This window comes from Schistocerca serialis, chromosome 9 (assembly GCF_023864345.2).
Source record: "Schistocerca serialis cubense isolate TAMUIC-IGC-003099 chromosome 9, iqSchSeri2.2, whole genome shotgun sequence".
Classification (NCBI taxonomy): domain Eukaryota; kingdom Metazoa; phylum Arthropoda; class Insecta; order Orthoptera; family Acrididae; genus Schistocerca; species Schistocerca serialis.
In genome coordinates, this window is record NC_064646.1 from 469891123 (window position 1) to 469910129 (window position 19007).

Sequence of the window (19007 nt, forward strand, 5' to 3'; positions counted from 1 at the left end):
CCGGACATGCTTTACAGTGCTGTTCACAACATTATTCCTTGGCTACAGCTATTGTTGAGGAATGATGGTGCACATATTGAGCATTTCATGTAAAGAACATCATCTTTGCTTTGTCTTACTTTGTTATGCTAATTATTGCTATTCTGATCAGATGAAGCGCCATCTGTCGGACATTTTTTGAACGTTTGTATTTCTTTGGTTCTTATCAAACCCCATGTCATTCCAAGCATGTGTGTCAATTTATATCTCTCTATCAACATTATTCCGTGATTTATTCAGTTTTCAAATTTAAACTGACTTTTTGATCACCTGGTATATAATTGATTTCCCACAGAATGTCACGCATGGGGAAAAAAATACTGTTTGCTGTGATGACAGCACTGTAGTGATTACAGACAAAAGCTCAACACTGTTAAGGGGCTCTGGAATGCCCTATACTTGCAATGTTAAAATAACGCTTATAAATTACATCTTTCCTCACAAAGTATTTGAGGTAGGAAGTTGAACTTTTTATAGATTATTTATTGGAATATGGGCTACAACTTAACACAGGGATTTTACAAAATTTTAGTTCAGTTATTAAAGATGATTTTTTTTCAATTGTAATGAAAATTCACAACATTTTTTTGCAATTTTTTATTTATATATTCAAAAATATACAGTTTTTTTGGAAAAAGGCTGTGTTAAATTATGCAGAAGGTACTGTGTAACATTTACTGAAAGTTTGAAACAAATATGTTTGGAAGATCCTTAGAAAACATGTAATTATTATGAGAAAATAAAAGTTTTGGGAATCGAGCGACAAAGATTGGATTAACTTTTTAGTTGCATTCCAGGTCCATAGGATGGATTATCTTCGTCCTCTGCAAACTCCTCCTCCAGCTTCCTCTTGTTCCTCCTCCTGTTTACTCTTGCTTGTATTTCTAGACTCTTTACAGCCCTGTCTGCAGCCCGAAGGCGTTCCTTGTCTAAAGCAAGCATCGCTCGTTGTTGTGTTCGTAGATTTTGCTACCATTTTCTTCAGTTGCAGTTACTGCAACACTGTTCCAAAAGGTGGTCATGTATGAACACTTATCACATTTCAGTTGTATTTCACTAGCAAGTCCTACGTGCTTTATTATGGAGAGTTCCAGACCAACTTCACTACAATGAATACATCTTACACAGTTTGAAAAAATTCCTTTGAGAACCGACATATTAAATATTTCATTCACATCCGATTCGCCCATAAAACATTCATAGTTTTCACTCATTGAACCAAGCTTCTTCTGTGAAGTATTTTCTTTCCCACTTTGACTGCTATGGGCAGGTGTACTTGAGAGGTTAGGTTCACTCACTTGGTTATCGTCTTTATTGTTTACAGTAATAACACATACCTTTGGCTTTCCAACATTTCTCATTTTCTTAAAAGCCTTCAGAGGATTTCTAATAACTTTACTTTTACTCATTATTATACTTCAATAAAACAGAGACTCAAGAAACAGAATTAATTACGAATATTTTCGAGATAATGACAGAGTAAATAAACATGAAACAATCGACAATCACACCAGCGATATATATTGAACCATCACAGGTTAGCCACAACACATACTTTATCTCACATCACTAAAATGTACCTGATGAACACGGACGTTAATAATAACACCATTTGACAGCAGTTTAACAGCGCCACAGTGGGTCACGCCCATGTAGAACACATTTCAAAAAAAATTTAAAAATAGTTGTAGTCTTTGGAATTGAATAAATTATATATCTATTAAAAGGTAATAGTCTGCAGATTCATAAAACGCAAAAAAGTAAAAATTGAACTTTTCATGATTTTGAGCCTTTCCAGAGCCCCTTAATAGAAAAATCCAATTAAGCTCTCAGAGACATCTGCAAATGGTTGCTAAAGAATAAAGTAACTCTAAATGTAAAAAAGACACTGAAAGTAAACAATGAGGTACTTGATTGTGTAACGGACAGCAAATTCTTGGGGATGAATATAGACTGTCAGCTAAAATGGACAGGGCATGTGAACAGGCGAGGCGTCTCGTGCTGGCTCAGATGTACTTTTGGAAGTACCTCAAACCTGTTGTTAAGATGTAAAGGGACACCCATGCAACTGGAATCCACTTTTGCCTTCTGTCCAGAGATTCACGAACAAGCCACTGTTCACCAATCACCTTCAGGCAACTGTCGACTGGCCGTGATTGTAAATCGGAAGGCGCAGCAGCATCAGGAATCACAGGCCTCGTAGGTGCCAAGGCATTCCACTCAGGTGCCACAAAGCCACTGCAGCCCAGGGCAGCAGTCTGAAGCCTGTGGACCGTGGCCAGCACAGCTTCCAACTGTTTGCAGACAGTGGCCATTTCCCCCTGCATTCGTACACAACAGGTGCAGCCCCAATACATCTTTAATCATCTTTTTTCTCTATGCTCCAAGTAATCTATAATCAGGAGACAATCTTGGTGTATGGTACCCAGACCCATTTGCTGCTTTCCTGTCTAATGCACCAAGGGAAAACAAAAATTGAATTTTCAGTACTCCATATAATTATTGATATAATTTAATAAATTTAAAATGTTGTCACAATTTATTCATTAAGAGATATAATCTTATGTGCAAGATTTAATACAAAAAGTTAAGTATTAAAGTTAGAAACTGTGTATTGACTGATCAGCAGAACATCATGACGTACGACGTATATTCGATATAAACTCGTCCAGGCGATAGCAACGCAACCTGATCAGAAATGACTGCTAGTCGGCCACAAGCATGGAGCATGTAGTATCAGTGGGCGTGCTGTCCGTGTGTAGAATGGTGAAGGCGAGCTATCTATCTGAGTTTGACCGATGGCAGATTGTGACGAACGGGAGGCTTGGCATGAGCATTTCGGAAACTGCACGACTTGTTGGGTCTTCGAGGAGTACTGTCGTAAGTGTCATCAACACGAACACGTGGCGAAACCACATTCAGACGGGAGGGGTGGGGGTGGGGGGTGGGAGGAGGGGTTAGGTGGCGACCCTTCATTACAGATGTCACACATCGTAGGTTGGGCAAACTGCTAAAACAGAACCAACGGCAAACTGTGGCGGAACTATATGCTGGATAAGGTACATGTGTGCCAAAACACACAGTGCACTGAACACTCCTAACTATTGGCCTCCGCAGCCGACGACACGTGCGTGTGCCAATGTTTAGTTCAAAAAGGAGTCCACTACTCAGGAACACTCATCTTCAATAATTTGCCAGCAAACATAAAAAATTTAGTTACAAATAAAGATCAGTTTAAAAGGAGCCTGAAAGACTTACTAGTGGCCAACTCCTTCTACTCCATTGACGAATTTTTTAATAGAAACAAATGATGTATAGTATATATTCATACTATTAGTATTGTTATTTCAGCTTAAAAAAATAACGTGTTCCACATCCATGAGGATCTCCTCAGCACGGATCTATGGAACGAAAAACTAATCTAATCTAAAACGACATCAGCAGCTTCAACTGAAATGAGCACGTGACCATCGGTACTGGACACTGACGTTGTGGCAGAGCGTTGCGTGGTCTGATGATTTCCGAGTCCTTCTTCATCATCCAGTTGGGAGGCAGTGAATCCATCGACTTGCGGGGAAACAGCTCCTTGACACTATCACAGCACAGGCCTAAATTGATGTTTTAAGTACCTTCTTGCTTCCCATTGTTGAAGAGCAATTCTGGAATGGTGATCGCATCTTTCAACACGATTGAGCACCTGTTCATAATGAATGGTCTATGGCGGAGTAGTTACACGGCAATAACATGCCTGTAATGGACTGGCCTGCACAGAGTCCTGACCTGAATACTATAATACGCCTTTGGGATGTTTTGGAACACCGACTTCGTGCCAGGCCTCACCGACCGACATCGATACCTCTCCTCAGCGCAGCACTCAGTGAAGAATGGGCTGTCATTCCCCAAGACCCCTTCCAGCACCTGATTGAACGTATGCTTGTGATAGTGGTAGCTGCCATCTAGGCTAATAGTGGGCCAACACCATATCGAATTCCAGCCTTACCGATGGAGGGCGCCACGAACTTCTAAGTAATTTTCGACCAGGTGTCCGAATACATTTGATCACATAGTGTATATATACATGAGCTGGTGGATGACGTCGGAACTTCCATGAGGCTTTTCGCAGATGGTGCTGTTGTTTACAGAGAAGTCGCAACGCTAAAAGAAAATGGAGTGAAATGCAGTAAAACCCTGCAGAGGATCGGCGCTTGTTGCAGGGATTGGCAGTTGAGTAGTTATTGCACATAAACAAGCAGACAGAACCCTTATTGGATGAGTACACGACTGCAGAACAATAATCACTGGGTGACAATGTTGTGATTGGTAATTCACAAGCTGCAAGTACTTATAACAATATCTTTCTAAATGCAGCAGCAAAAGTAGGATTAATTGGTTCAGTTGAAGTAGCAAGAGAAGATACGAAACATATCATTTCTCAAAACTGAATGTAACTAGATGTACCACTAAGATCCGTTAGTGAAATTAATAGAATAACAAAAATTCTAAGAAACAAGAGCTCACACATGGTGTTGACAGAATTTCAAACAAAATTATGGAACGTTGTTGTAACTTAATAAGTAATATCCTCAACAACATATGTAATGCATCACTGGCACAAAGAATTTCTCCAAACGTGTTGAAATATGCCATTGTCAAGCCTCTTTATAAGAAAGGTGTCTCTTACTGACATGTTTTTTTAAAATATTCGAAAAAGTAATGGACTTACGAAGAGTCTTTCTTTTAAGTAGGAACAATTCAATCAGCATATCACAGTTTCCATTCAAAAAGGGTTAGTCAGCTGAGAATAAAGTTTTCACATTCACCAACCAAATACTATAAGCCTTAAATAATAATATATCGCCAGTTAGTATTTTTTGTGATCCCTGTGGTTGATTGTGTAAATCAAGATACACTGTTAGATAAATTTAATTCTGTGGGATTGAGAGCTTTACACGCTGCTGGTATGAATTATATTTAACAAAGAGAATGCAAACAGTTGTGATGAATAATTCAGTCAATGTTGAAAAGGTAGAAAATTTTAATGACTGTGCAGAAATCAGAAAGGGAGTCCTACAGGGTTCCAGTTTTGGTTCACTCCTATTCCTTACATATGTGAATGACCATCCACTTAACATTTAACAGGCAGACTTGGTACTTTTTGCGGATGATGCTAATGTCATAATAAATCCCATTAGAGAAAAAGTAACAGACGCGGTATTTAGTGAAGTTTTACAAACAATTTTAGGTGGTTCTCTGAAAATGGGCAACTACTTAAACAAAAAAACACACTATATTGAATACTGCAGAATAAATATATCAACAACTGATGTAGCACATGAAAAGGAGTCAGTAAATGGACCAAATTTTTGGGTGTACATTTTGGTGAAAAAATGAAATGGAAGAAGCATATTACTGAGCTTCTCGAACAATTCAGTTCACCTATTTTTCCTCTTTATATAATTGCTAGTCTTACAAACAAACGAACTGACATATTTTGGATATTTTTACTCAGTAATGTGCTATGGAATAATTTTTTGGGGTAACTCATTACTTAGAAAGAAAGTACAGATTGCGCAGAAGCGTGCAGTAACGATAATATGGGGTGTTCATGTTGGGTATTTTAAATTCACCATATATATATATATATATATATATATATATATATAATGATATCCATATGTACAACACTTGAAGAATAAATGATTTTTTTACCCATAATTAAAGCTATCAATGGCTCAGAAGGGAGTTCAATATGCAGTAACATAAAGTTATGATGTGTTGCCCAGTATCATAAAATGTCTAACAGGTAGCAAACCAAGTTTTAAATCGAACCTAAAATCATTTCTCCTGGACAACTCGACGAATTTTTGTTTAATAGTTGTCGATTAGAAAAAAAAGGACCTGGATTTTTAGTGACACGAGTAAGACTAAAAAATAACGTGGTCATCAACGTTAACGCTAATCATGTATACATGTAAAGTGGCTCGTTTCAGAATCGTTCAAAACATCTATGGAACATGTAACTAATTGAAGCAGTCACAACCTTGAAATATCTAGGAGTACACGTACTGAGTGACTGCATAAAACTAATTGCATGTTAGGCAGATGCCAGACTAAGATTCATTGGAAGACTCCTCAGGAAATGTAGACCATACACAAAAGGACCCACACCAGTTAGGGTTGACAGAGGAAATAAAGAAGATCCAAAGAAGAGCAGTGCATTTCGTTACAGGTTCATTTAATAAGGGTGGAAGCGTCACGGAGATGCTCAGTTACCTCTAGGGGCACACGCTGCAAGAGAGGCGTTCTGTATCATAATCTGGCCCACTGCTAAAGTTCCGAGAGCGTACCAGAAGAGGGAACAAATATATTGCTTCATCCTACGCGTATCTTGCGAAAAGACCGTTAAGGTAACATTTAAGAAGTTTGTGCTCTCACGGAGGCTTATCAGCAATAGTTATTGTCACGGATCTTTCGCGACAGGAAGAGCAAAATAAGGAAGTAACAGTGATACACAAAGTATCCTCCACCACGCACCGTAACGTAGCTCGCGGAGTACAGATGTGGATGCATATGTAAAAAAGTAAGTAGAGTCATTGCATAAAAACGTACCAACATCCTGCCTATTGGACTGTACGAAACGGTTCAGAAAGAAGTCAAGAAAATAACTGTGTTCAAGGATACAATTTCCAGGTATTTAATGTTAAACTGCTTCTGGTAGATAAATGATTACTTGGGTGAAATGCAATGAATAAAGTCCGCGCAGGGTACGGTGGCCGACGCGTGCTGACCAATTTACGTCGAAGGTGCTGGGCGAGTGCATTCGTTTCTTCGGGAGGAGAGCCCGCCAAGTGTTTGCCCCCTTCCGGCCGGCTGGCGATTATGGAATCGAGGCATATGCCCTGCAGTCTTTCTCAAACGATTTTACAGAAACTATTCTGTAAAACAATTTGATTTTTGCCGTATTTACAGCTTTATACGTGGGCTTCGTGATGATGTGCCCATCATTTCGTTAATGGCCATAGTTGTTGTTATATTTTCATAGAAGTAAGACACTGAGCGAAATTCGAAAAAAATTGCAATGAAAAATAGGAATCGCTATGATTTTGCGGTTGGCGCATATTACATAATATGTTGCTGTGAATGAAATTTAGCTAACATACTGAAGTTTTCTTTAGATTTGTATGGAAGTCTCTATCTGTCACCAGTATCGAGAAAACTGATCTGATGTAGAACACTCATTTGTGATGGTGAGTCGCAGAGATCCACATCATTCCTTATATGTCATAAACAGTTTGAGATACTGAAAAGACTCATTGGGAAATATTAGCACATAAAGAGGAGAGTATTTTGCCATACAGTTATTGTGCAAAACTTCATTACCTACGGCGTTATTTCACTAAATACAGATTTTTTTACGAAATGATGTAATTTTTAAGAATCATCGATAGCTGGTGAAACGAGAAATGCTATGGATTTTGGAACTCTGCAAGTGAAGACATTGCACATTTATTTTTGTATCGAGAGTGTGCTTTTTCATAAGCTACTGCCCTTGTTTTTCCTCAGTTAATTACTGAATAAACTTGATAGACCACTGTTTCAGAATTTCTTCACAACTGCTTCTGCACAACATGTTAGTGAGGTGACACAGTGTAACCTTTGCTGAGGTCTAGCAAAAGAAGTATATTTTAACGTGGAAATGATAGAAAATTCGTGTAGGTTTTACTCAAAATTCGCCACTCTTGTCGCTTTTCTGAAAGTTATAGATTGTTAACCAGTCATACGAAGATAAATCACTGCTTTTATTGCATTTTCAGCAGAATTCTTTTTGTATACCAGCCAAAGCAGAGATGAAAGTGTAAGTAGGCTGTTTAGGTTTTTATGTTGGTAACGTCACCTAACGCTCTGTATGAAAATCACTGGCTGTGCTGTGTGAAGTCTGTGGCTGGTTTGCATTGTTGGAATTTGCTGTTGTAGTGTTGGGCAGTTGGCTGTTAACAGCGCGTAGCGTTGCGCAGTTGGAGGTGAGCCGCCAGCAGTGGTGGATGTGGGGAGAGAAATGGCGGAGTTTTGAGAGCGGATGATCTGGACGTGTGTCCATCAGAATCAGTAAATTTGTAAGACTGGATGTCCTGAACTGCTATATATATTATGACTTTTGAGCACTATTAAGGTATTAAGGTATCAAAATCTTTCGTTTGCTAACTATGCCTATCAGTAGTTGGTGCCTTCAGTAGTTTGAATCTTTTATTTAGCTGGCAGTAGTGGCGCTCGCTGTATTGTAGTAATTCGAGTAACGAAGATTTTTGTGAGGTAAGTGATTTGTGAATAGGTTAATATTAGTCAGGGCCATTCTTTTGTAGGGATTATTGAAAGTCAGATTGCGTTGCGCTAAAAATATCGTGTGTCAGTTTAGTGTTGATCAGAATAGTTAAAGAGCGAAATGTCTGAGTACGTTCAGTTCTGCTCAGCTGTTTGAAAATCAAATAATGTAAGAGGTTTATCAGCACAGTAATTTATTAATTTTTCTAAGGGGACGTTTCAATAGATCTTTTTGAATGATCACCATACAAGTGTAGGCGTGGAGGCGCTCTACTTAATGTTTACAAAAAATGTGAGTTTAGAGCTTCAGTTTAGAGCTGCACTTCCCCTCCAGTGCTCGGCACTTTCCCTTCAGCGCCTGCCTGCCACTTTATTCTGTGTGGACTCTTAGCTGTTGAATCTTACAAGAAAAGAATGATTTCTCATCATTTACAAGTAAATGTTAATGTCTGTAATCATCCAATTTTTTCTGATTCTGTTATTGTATTCCTCACCTTTATTATTTTTCTTGGATTTATGTTATTACTATTGAATAAAATGTTGTGGTTTTTCTACTCTGTGCCTTACAACATTTAATTTCTACTGTACATGCGTTGGAACATCGTTTACCCAGTCGTCATTAATCTGGGTCGGTTTTATAAATACAGTAACTGCAAATTGTTGGATACTCAGGAAGTAATACTGACAACGATTGATGAAGACAGTCATTACATTTAAACTCAGCCTTTGACGGATCCTGGCTTGCTGTCGCTTAAAACGTTAACATTGAGTTGTACAGTAGTGTAGTGACACCATTTGTTCTGAGTGTTAAATGACATCGAAGAGAAAGAAGATAGTGGTGTCCATGGATAAAAGGTTAGATGCACTCCATAGGACGGATGAAGAAGGCAATTGTTGAAAAATATTGTGGCTGAATTTGGTGTTGGAACTTCACAGTGTCATAATAGAAGAATAAGCGGAAAGAAATTGAAGACTCTTGTTTCAAAATTATGAGGAAGGGCAGTTTAGAGAACGGAGGGACAAGCACAAGAGCAAAGAATCAATGGCCAGGTGACTCACTTTTCGTGTGGTTTACTACAAGGAGGGAGAACGCCGTTCTGATTTCAGGCCTGATATTGGAGGAAAAAGCTACGAAGCTAAACAAGAAACTTTCTAGCATTGATACTAATTTAACAGTTGGCTACAAAGTGGGAAAAAGTCGACATGGAATATGTCAGCTGTCAGTGAATGGTGAAATCGTTCACTTCTTGTAGATGGTCGTCCTCTGTGGTTGCCTCCAGCCACTGGCATCATTTTTTGTTCGAGGGGCCTGTGATATATTATGGTCAAAAGGGGGCTAACTCGGAAATCTTATATCGAATGTGATAAGGCTTCCATTGGGTCTTAAAATTTGTTAAATTTTAGGGGTTTCAGTTGTTTAACAACAGCACTGACACTAATATTTATATCACTTCCCTTTGCAGTGGTGTGAGAATTATGTAGGAGTAATACTCCTGGATAATTCTGCATTTCCTTGTCGTTACGGCAGCGTGGAAGATGCATGAGCATTATGAAACTGTATATTAAGTAAAATACGCTTTAAAAGAACGGAATGTAACATTTTTTAAGGTGATAAAGCAAAACGATTTTTCATATTAATACAGAATACGCAAAGCAATGTTACTGATACAGGGCCACTAAAGGTGAGTTACTAAACACTGTTTTCCGAAATTCCTTTTCCAAAGACGACGAAGTGAATTGTCTAGAATGCGAATGGAGAACGGCTGCCAACATGAATAATTTACGAGAAGATATCCTCGGAATAATGAACTAACTTAAATCGCACAATAAAAGCAAGTATAGCAATTAAAGTATGCTGATGTAGTAGCTCCATATTTAGCTATCACGTACAAGCGCTGGCTCGACGAAAGATCTATATCTAAATACGGGAAGTTGCACAGGTGTCGCCAATATCCAAGAAAGAAAATAGGAGTAATTTTCTGCATTACAGACCAGTTTCGATAACCAATCGACAACGTCGATTTCCAGCAGGGTTTTGGCGCATATACTGTTATCTAACTTATGAATTACCTCTGACAAAACGATTAGTTGACAAATAGTCAGCACGGATTCGGAAAACATTGTTCTTACGAAACACAACTAGCTCCTTATTCGCACGAAGTAATGACTGCTACCGACAGTGGATCTCAAATTGATTCCATATTTCTAGATTTTCAGGAGGGCTTTGGTACTATTCCTCGAAAGCTACTTCAAATCAAATTGCATACCTATGGAGTATCGCCTCGGTTGTGCTTCTGGATTCATGATCTGTCAGAAAGGTCACAGTTCGTAGTACTCGACGGAAAGTCATCAAGCAAAAAAGCGTCCTGGCTTTCAACAGGAAGTGTGCAGGCTCACTGCTGTTCCTGATCTACATAAACAATTTAGGAGACAATATGAGCAGCCTTCTTACAGTGCGCAGATGATGCTGTCATTTACTGTTTTCTAAGTGATCAGATGATCAAAACCAATTGCCAAATGATTTAGAGAAGATATCTGTATCGTGTGAAACATGGCAATTGAATGTAAATAATGAGAAGTGTGAAGTCATCCACATGAGTACTAAAAGGAATCCGTTGAATTTCGGCTAGACTATAAATCAGATAACTTTAGAGGTTGTCATGCAGTCAAATACTTAGTGATTACCGTTATGAATTACTGAAATCGGAACGATCATATACGTAATGTTTTGGGGAAAGGTGCCGAAAGATTGCATTTTGTGGCAGAACTCGTAGAAGGTGTGTTTTAAGAGACTGCCTGCACTAAGGACATCCAAAACTTTCAAAGAAGGGCAGCTCTTTTGTATTATTGCGAAATAAGGGAGAGAGTGCCACGGATACGATAAGTGGCTTTGGCTGTCAGTCATTAAGACAAAGCAGTTTTTCGCTGCGGCGACATATTTTCACGGGTTTTCAGTCAACTTTCTCCTTCGAATGCAAACGTATTTTGTTGGCGCCCAGCTACATAGGGAGAAGTGATCATCCCAATAAAGTAACAGAAATCAGAGCTCGCACGGAAAGATGGAAGTGTTCGTTTTTCCCGCGCGCGTTTCGAGAGTGGAATAGTAGAGAAAAAGCTCGAAGGTGGTTCAGTGAATCCTGGGCCATGCACATAATTGTGAATTGCAGAGTAGTCACGTAAATGTAGATGCAGACTGGTGAAAACCTGTCAGCAATTACTCCGCTGCTGACTATATGAAAAGGACACTGGAAAATCTTATTTCTGCGGGTGGATGACTGGCGATCTAGTTTTCTGAATTTCCGTGTTATCCGGATAAACGAGCTTCCGCTATACTGGAATATGTGTGAGTAATTTTGTAATGCTCTGTGTATTGTTATTGTATCAAATTATGTCTTTGTTTACCAAAATCCGTGTCAAATCGCATTGTATCTGGCTGTATAAACGAAGCAGAGTAACAGATCTGAGCGTCGTGGGAGACAGGATGTATGAATAAAACGGAGAGTGTACTTTATACTCGAAATCTCGGAGAACATTCTCACTTTCTCATGAATAAAGCGAATCGGAGAATATGCTTCGCCCAGAAAGTTCTCAGCGCGAGTAAAAGGGATGGGCAAGTTTCACAAAACAAAGAACAGTCTCCGCTTTCGTATGAATAAAACTAGAGGAGCTTCTCAAAAGCGAAGAACATCCTAAATTTTTTGAAATGACTTCTGTAGCATACTCCGAACTGAGTGAGTTCTGCTGAGGTTAAATTTTACCGACTTCTTGGTAGTAATGGCAGAATTTATGTTGCTTTGAAGGCAAAAAGGATATACGTATCCCGAAGAAGTAATGAAGAGAGAAACTGTAGAAGTTTATGCAGGTTTAACGATAAAAATATTATTTGCCTGGCAAGCTTCCTTCCAGAATATCATGAAAGAAAAGGGGGCTATTTTTCAAATGGAGTGAAAATTAAATCATCTTTGCTACCATTTAGCAGACCTAAGTTTCTTGAAATGTGTGAGTATACTTAGGTACACACGAAACAACTATGACACTGACATTTCGAGATGTTCATCATCATGTCTTCACGCGCGCGATTCGAGAGTGGAAGAGTAGGGAAATAGCTCGAAGGTGGTTCAGTAAATCCTGGGCCATGTACTCATTTGTTAGGTTAGAAATAAGCAGGTGGATCGGAAAAATTAGTAACTGATCTACTACAAACCTAGCGATCTATTTCTCGAAACGAGGCGCACGAGCGACCGCTTACTTACTTGACACGCTAGCAGACCATTATGCACCGTATTTAACCAAAATTATCTCACATTAGAAAACTCTGACAGAATTCCGGTTTGTAGAAGACGAAAATATCATGTAATCTTAAGATTATGTTCGCGTAAAGTGTTCACCGAACTTCAGCAACAAAAAAGTTTGCGGGAAATCGAAAATTCGGTAACATCGCAAGAAAACTCGTTTTCGTAAACCGTCCGTAATCGTCTTAATAATTTGTTGCTGCACATAAAAGTAAAATCGAAACGCAGTGCAACTCTTCCGGAATACACTGATGCCAGCTCTGAGGCACGGGTCAGGAACTAATGGCGTAAATTCTAGCGTGAGTCCAAGTACTAGAGTGGAATCACATTTCATATTTGGGTCAGCTTTGGTTTGCCATGTCGGCACTAAATTATCCAAACCGACTAATGTGGCCTTATTCGTTAATACATGCTTAATGGACGATTAATCACGGTATGCTATTTCTCTTAACTGTACACTGAATAGTTTGGCTGTTTGAGAGAGCTGAATGAAATGTAACATTACGCGTCCGTCGTGTGCCGGACACGGCAAATGACACACACGAAGAGCCTGCTCAACAAGAAGGGGAGGTAGTGAAGAGGAATTAGCTTCGAATTTTTTGTTCGTACGAAGCTGAGAACTTTCTCAGAGAATGTTCTTTTGTTCTGAGAATCTACTGGGGAGGATCTATGAACCGTCAATTAGGGCAGTTCACAAACAGCTCAAGTACATACGTTATTCCAAAACGTTATCGTGGAAGTAGGGGCCAGGAGGTGCTGGTGAAATAACACACACTGCTAAAGATACCTTTTTATTTTAAAACTTTCTCAATAATAAATTTTTAAGTGTGGCATTTGTTTAAAAACAAAAAAATAATTCCAGAATGAGATTTTCACTCTGCAGCGGAGTGTGCGCTGATATGAAACTTCCTGGCAGATTAAAACTGTGTGCCCGACCGAGACTCGAACTCGGGACCTTTGCCTTTCGCGGGCAAGTGCTCTACCATCCGAGCTACCGAAGCACGACTTACGCCCGGTCTCACAGCTTTACTTCTGCCAGTACCTCGTCTCCTGCCTTCCAAACTTTACAGAAGCTCTCCTGCGAACCTTGCAGAACTAGCACTCCTGAAAGAAAGGATACTGCGGAGACATGGCTTAGCCACAGCCTGGGGGATGTTTCCAGAATGAGATTTTCACTCTGCAGCGGAGTGTGCGCTGATATGAAACTTCCTGGCAGATTAAAACTGTGTGCCCGACCGAGACTCGAACTCGGAAGTTTGCAAGTTTGGAAGGTAGGAGACGAGGTACTGGCAGAAGTAAAGCTGTGAGACCGGGCGTGAGTCGTGCTTCGGTAGCTCGGATGGTAGAGCACTTGCCCGCGAAAGGCAAAGAGGTCCCGAGTTCGAGTCTCGGTCGGGCACACAGTTTTAATCTGCCAGGAAGTTTCAAAAAAATAATTTCAAAACAATTTTCATTATGAAAAGGAGATTACCAAGTATGAAATTAACGACTTGCCAGTAATGTGATTTTAACTTTGTATATATATATATATATATATATATATATATATATATATATATATATATATATATATATCTCTATGTAAAGGATATTTCAAGGTTTGACATTAACAATAAGAAGATTGTAAACTTGTTATATCAATAAGGGAACAATTCCAAAAAAACTTTAAGTACCTAGCTTGTACTGAGCAAAAATAGTTGTCTCCCGCCAGTTACATAACTTATATTTGTTACAGGATGAACGTGAATAAGCCAGCACAAAAACCTTCACATTAAATGCAGTTCCTAAAAAAATTTTTTTCGTTAGCTCGGTGAGGGAGTGACACGTGTAAAGGGGCCCAGATCACAATAGTTGGAATAGTTACTGGTGGTCTACAGGGCCATGGCAGATCAGCTCCAAAACTTCCATTACAAACCGCCTCCTCCCCAAAACCAGAAGATGTAGCAACGGCTGTGCCTGCACAGACTTCGAACTAGAGAGACCCGCGACACCGACCCTAAATCATCCAATCGAGGTGTGAATGAAAAACGGCCCCACCAAGAAGCAATTACCACATTCCCGCGGACAGGCAAACGAAAACTGTGGTGGGACGATCCCAACAAAACCACTGGTGGAGAAACTCATACACTTCACTAGAACTTGGAAAACCTTCTCTTATATACGTATATATATATATATATATATATATATATATATATATATATATATATATATAACAAACTCTGTTACATAAAAACAGTACTCAACTTCTCCCCCCCACCCCAGCGCCGGGAACACGTGGTACTTCCAAATGCTCGTCAGAGCCAACCGCTGCCAGTGCTTTCAACGGCCGATAAGAAGACATACGGTCCCACGCGCTGATCTCCTGCACCACGGCTTCTAAGCTTCATAAGCCACGTCCATGCGGGTAAGGCAGACTTAGCCCCTGACAGCCAAGAGGTCGGCCAAAGCACGTGGCGAGCAGTTGACGACCCCCAACAGCAGGGCCCCGCTCGCGCCACCACCTCTCTCGGTCACCGCCCAGTCCCTACTCCCCCGCGACCGTACACTTGCTCCACCTCGAGCCAGAGGGCGGTAGCGATCCAAACAGCGCGCCAAACTTCGACCATAAATATAATAGACTGGCCCTGACGTCATTTTCGTGGCTCCAACATCTCTGGGCTGAAGACACGCGAATGTTGGCGAAACATGGTTGTTTCGTGTTGCGCTTATGGCTGTGCTCAGCGTTTTGTCGGGGGAAATGGCATTACATTTCACGTGTAAGTGTTTCTATGATAGTGCAGTTGTGTTTATTGAAATCTGCTGAAGTGACTTTTATATGTTTTTTACACTTGAAATAGAGTATCACGTAAATTAAAGCGTTGAGAGTGATGCCTGTAAAGTCAGACTCATATTACATTTTGGAAAGTATCTGTGATAATTCGGTTACAGAAGTAAGTATAACTGTTTCTCGTTCCTACTCATAGTTTCCCTAAGGATGAAAACCGAAGGCAGCTTTGGATACAGGACCTGAAACGGATAAACTTTAAGCCATCTGCACATACGCGCCTTTGCTCGAAGCACTTTGCGGAGAAGTGTTTTGATAGGTTAGTTATTATTTACAATGTATATTTATAATTTATATTTACAGTGTCTGTCAATTTTAATCCTGATGTTTTTATAGGGCTAAGACTGGAGGGAATTGGCTAAGTAGTGATGCTATCCCGACACTTTTTGATTTTCCGGAGCATATGAAATCGAAGAGGCCTAAGCTTCGTTAGATGATGCCTCGTCTTCTGAAATCTGTGCTTCCAATGCCTGTAAGTCTGAAAGTTGTTAGAATGTGTGTGATAACTGCGAGTTAGTAAAATATTGTATTAGAATGAACTGTAGCACGTTACGGTTTTTTTTTAAAGTGATAGTTAAAACTTTTGTAAAAATAGTGGGAGCTGAACCTTTGAAGTGCACCTAAAATTGATACTCTAAAATGGACCTGCTCCTAAAGTCGACAATTTTGGCACCTACTGTTGACATAATTCCCCTATACCATTTTCTTTTATAAGTGACTAGAGATCAAAACGCGGCGAATCTAATGTTTAAAGTTTTGACACGAGCCCACTCTTACTGTTTAAAAGAATTTTAATGACATTTTACTTTAATTGATAGTTTGTAATAATTTCGTCCCGCTGCCCACCAGAGTGGCGTTCGATGTATTTGTTAGATTTTATAAATGGTACTGTGCACAAACCCAGGTCAAATGTAGTTCTGGCATAATTTTTCGCAAATAAAAAAGTAATTTTTGTTGGAAGCGTTTGGCAGTCAATTGAGAAATGTGGGTAAAATACGATACAGACATAGGATGTCAGACAGCTGATTTGAAATCCCGCCACGTTTTGCCAACAGTCACGGGGTTTAAGTTGGAGCACACCAGACGGCCGGCCAGAGTGACCGTGCGGTTCTAGGCGCTACAGTCTGGAACCGAGCGACTGCTACGGTCGCAGTTTCGAATCCTGCCTCGGGCATGGATGTGTGTGATGTCCTTAGGTTAGTTAGGTTTAAGTAGTTCTAAGTTCTAGGGGACTGATGACCTGAGATGTTAAGTCCCATAGTGGTCAGAGCCATTTGAACCATTTTTTATAATAAGGCGTTGCATAGCGATGGTGGAATTTCCTAAATGATGTAATTCGTCGTCTTTGGGCGGCAATATAAACAGAAAAATACGGATAGATATGCGATCCTTCACTATTTTGCTCGCTGGAGAACAAATGAAGCCTTGAGCGCTAAAACACTTGTACTATTTTTCTTAAGTAAGACGGACGCAGATTTGTGACTGTCTGATCTAATTTTTTACTAAATAAATAAAAACGTGTTCCGTGTAAGTTTGAGTGGAGTGTGGAAAGAAGAACTGTTATAACTTATCGTGACGACGCACGAGCGACTGAAAGAGGACAATGGGTGTATAAAAGAGCGCTCAATGGACATGAAACGGACATAAAAATCTACCGATATATGTTTTAGTTATAATAAATAGTTGTTCTGGGAATACTGAATCATTTAGCAGTGCTTATTCCTATTATCTCCTCAGTATTATTTTCATTTTAACTATGCATTTTGCTAAGATTACAGACACCAAGATCAGCAGCCGAATGTGCGTGCTACATTGATAAAAAGAAAACTGTTTTATCGTCTTCTTGCATCAGCTTTAATATTGAATTTCCCTTTTGTGTGATGTTACAGTTGTTTTTGCGCCCTTAAGAACTTTCTGGTCCCTTAGGAAACTGTTTTGTCATAACAATAACTTCACAATCGGGTATGATCGTACCTACGATCATGAAGTAATTAGAAAGACGATAATGCAATTTCTTAATCAATAGCACGCTAGCTGTGGCTGCTTCAAGCCACGCGAAACTGCAAGTAAAAACTATTCACATCTCATAATGCAATATTTTATGACAATGGTCAATCCACGATTCTTACGCCAATTGTGATTGATAAAACAGTAAGCGAAATCTCAAATTCAAACTTTTCGATGGAATAACAACATCACTTTTATTTTGTTACATCACAGTGTGACCCAGGATAGGTACTCACCGCCGCGGTCAGACGTCAGGCGGGGGTTGCTCCATATCGGGCACGGTCAGCCACTGCTCCGGCACGGAGAAGCGCCGCGGCTCGCCCGGTGTGTCTGCGTCGTCAGCAGGCATCAGGAAATCTCCGTCGTACAGCAGGTGGACCCCCCGGAGCCCCGCCTCGTCCACTCTGTACCAGCTGTCCGAGCGCCTGCCGGCTGGAGCGCCGGCCGAGTCAGGCACGCCGGCGTACACGATTCGGCCGTTTCTGGCGGCGCGCTCCCCGGGCTCGGAGGGGCCAGTCTGCTCGGCTGGGTGCTGTGGGGACAGCTCGCCGGGGACCGGAGACCAGAGGAGCAGCGCACAGGTGAAGGCGAGGACGAGGACGAGCGGCATGGCTGCAACCGGTACTGCCCGGCCGGCGGCAGCCACGCCGCCAGTTCCTGGCCACAGCGCGTTGCGTCAGTCGCCGCGGAGGCTGCCTGCCGCGCTGGTGGGGCGGGCTTCCTGCTGCACGGAAGCACACAACCGAGATTACGGTCTGACGTCGCGTCGCCGAAGAGGCTACAGCAGGCGGCGAGGCATGCTCAAGAGTCTTTCTTTAGCTTGTGCCGTCTGTCCCGCTGAGACGCACGGTCACCACGGTTAATCGGATGTGGCAATGTTCCTAAATAACAGAACGCAGCATGTCATTCTCAATGGAGAGAAGTCTTCCGAAGTAAGAGTGATTTCAGGTGTGCCGCACGGGAGTGTCGTACGACCGTCGCTATTCACAATAAATGTAAATGACCTTGTGCGTAACACCAGAGTTCACTGAGGCTTTTTGCGGATGATGCTGTGGTATATCGAGAGGTTGTAACAATGGAAAATTGTACTGAAATGCAGGAGGATCTGCAGCGAATTGACGCATGGTGCAGGGAATGGCAATTGAATCTCGATATAGACAAGTGTAATGTGCTGCCAATACATAGAAATGAAGATCATTTATCATTTAGCTACAATACAGCAGGTCAGCAACTGGAAGCAGTTAATTCCATAAATTATCTGGGAGTACGCATTAGGAGTGATTTAAAATGGAATGACCGTATAAAATTAATCGTCGGTAAAGCAGATGCCAGACAGATTAATTGGAAAAATCCTAAGAAAATGCAGTCCAAAAACAAAGGAAGTAGGTTACAGTACAGTTGTTCTCCCACTGCTTGAATACTGCTCACCGGTGTGGGATCCGTACCAGATTGGGTTGATAGAAGATATAGAGAAGATCCAACGAAGAGCAGCGCGCTTCGTTACAGGATCATTTAGTAATCGC

At 40.6% G+C, this 19007-nt stretch overlaps 1 protein-coding gene across 1 annotated transcript in view; it reads right to left on the minus strand.

Moving 5' to 3' along the window:
* Positions 1–18098, minus strand: part of LOC126418884 (uncharacterized) — a 60232-nt gene extending 42134 nt beyond the window's left edge. The window contains exon 1 of the mRNA XM_050085891.1: positions 17721–18098. Within this exon, the coding sequence (XP_049941848.1) occupies positions 17729–18094 (366 nt within the window). The 5' untranslated portion in view covers positions 18095–18098 and the 3' untranslated portion in view covers positions 17721–17728. The remainder of the gene's footprint in view (positions 1–17720) is intronic.
* Between the last annotated feature and the right edge of the window lie 909 nt (positions 18099–19007).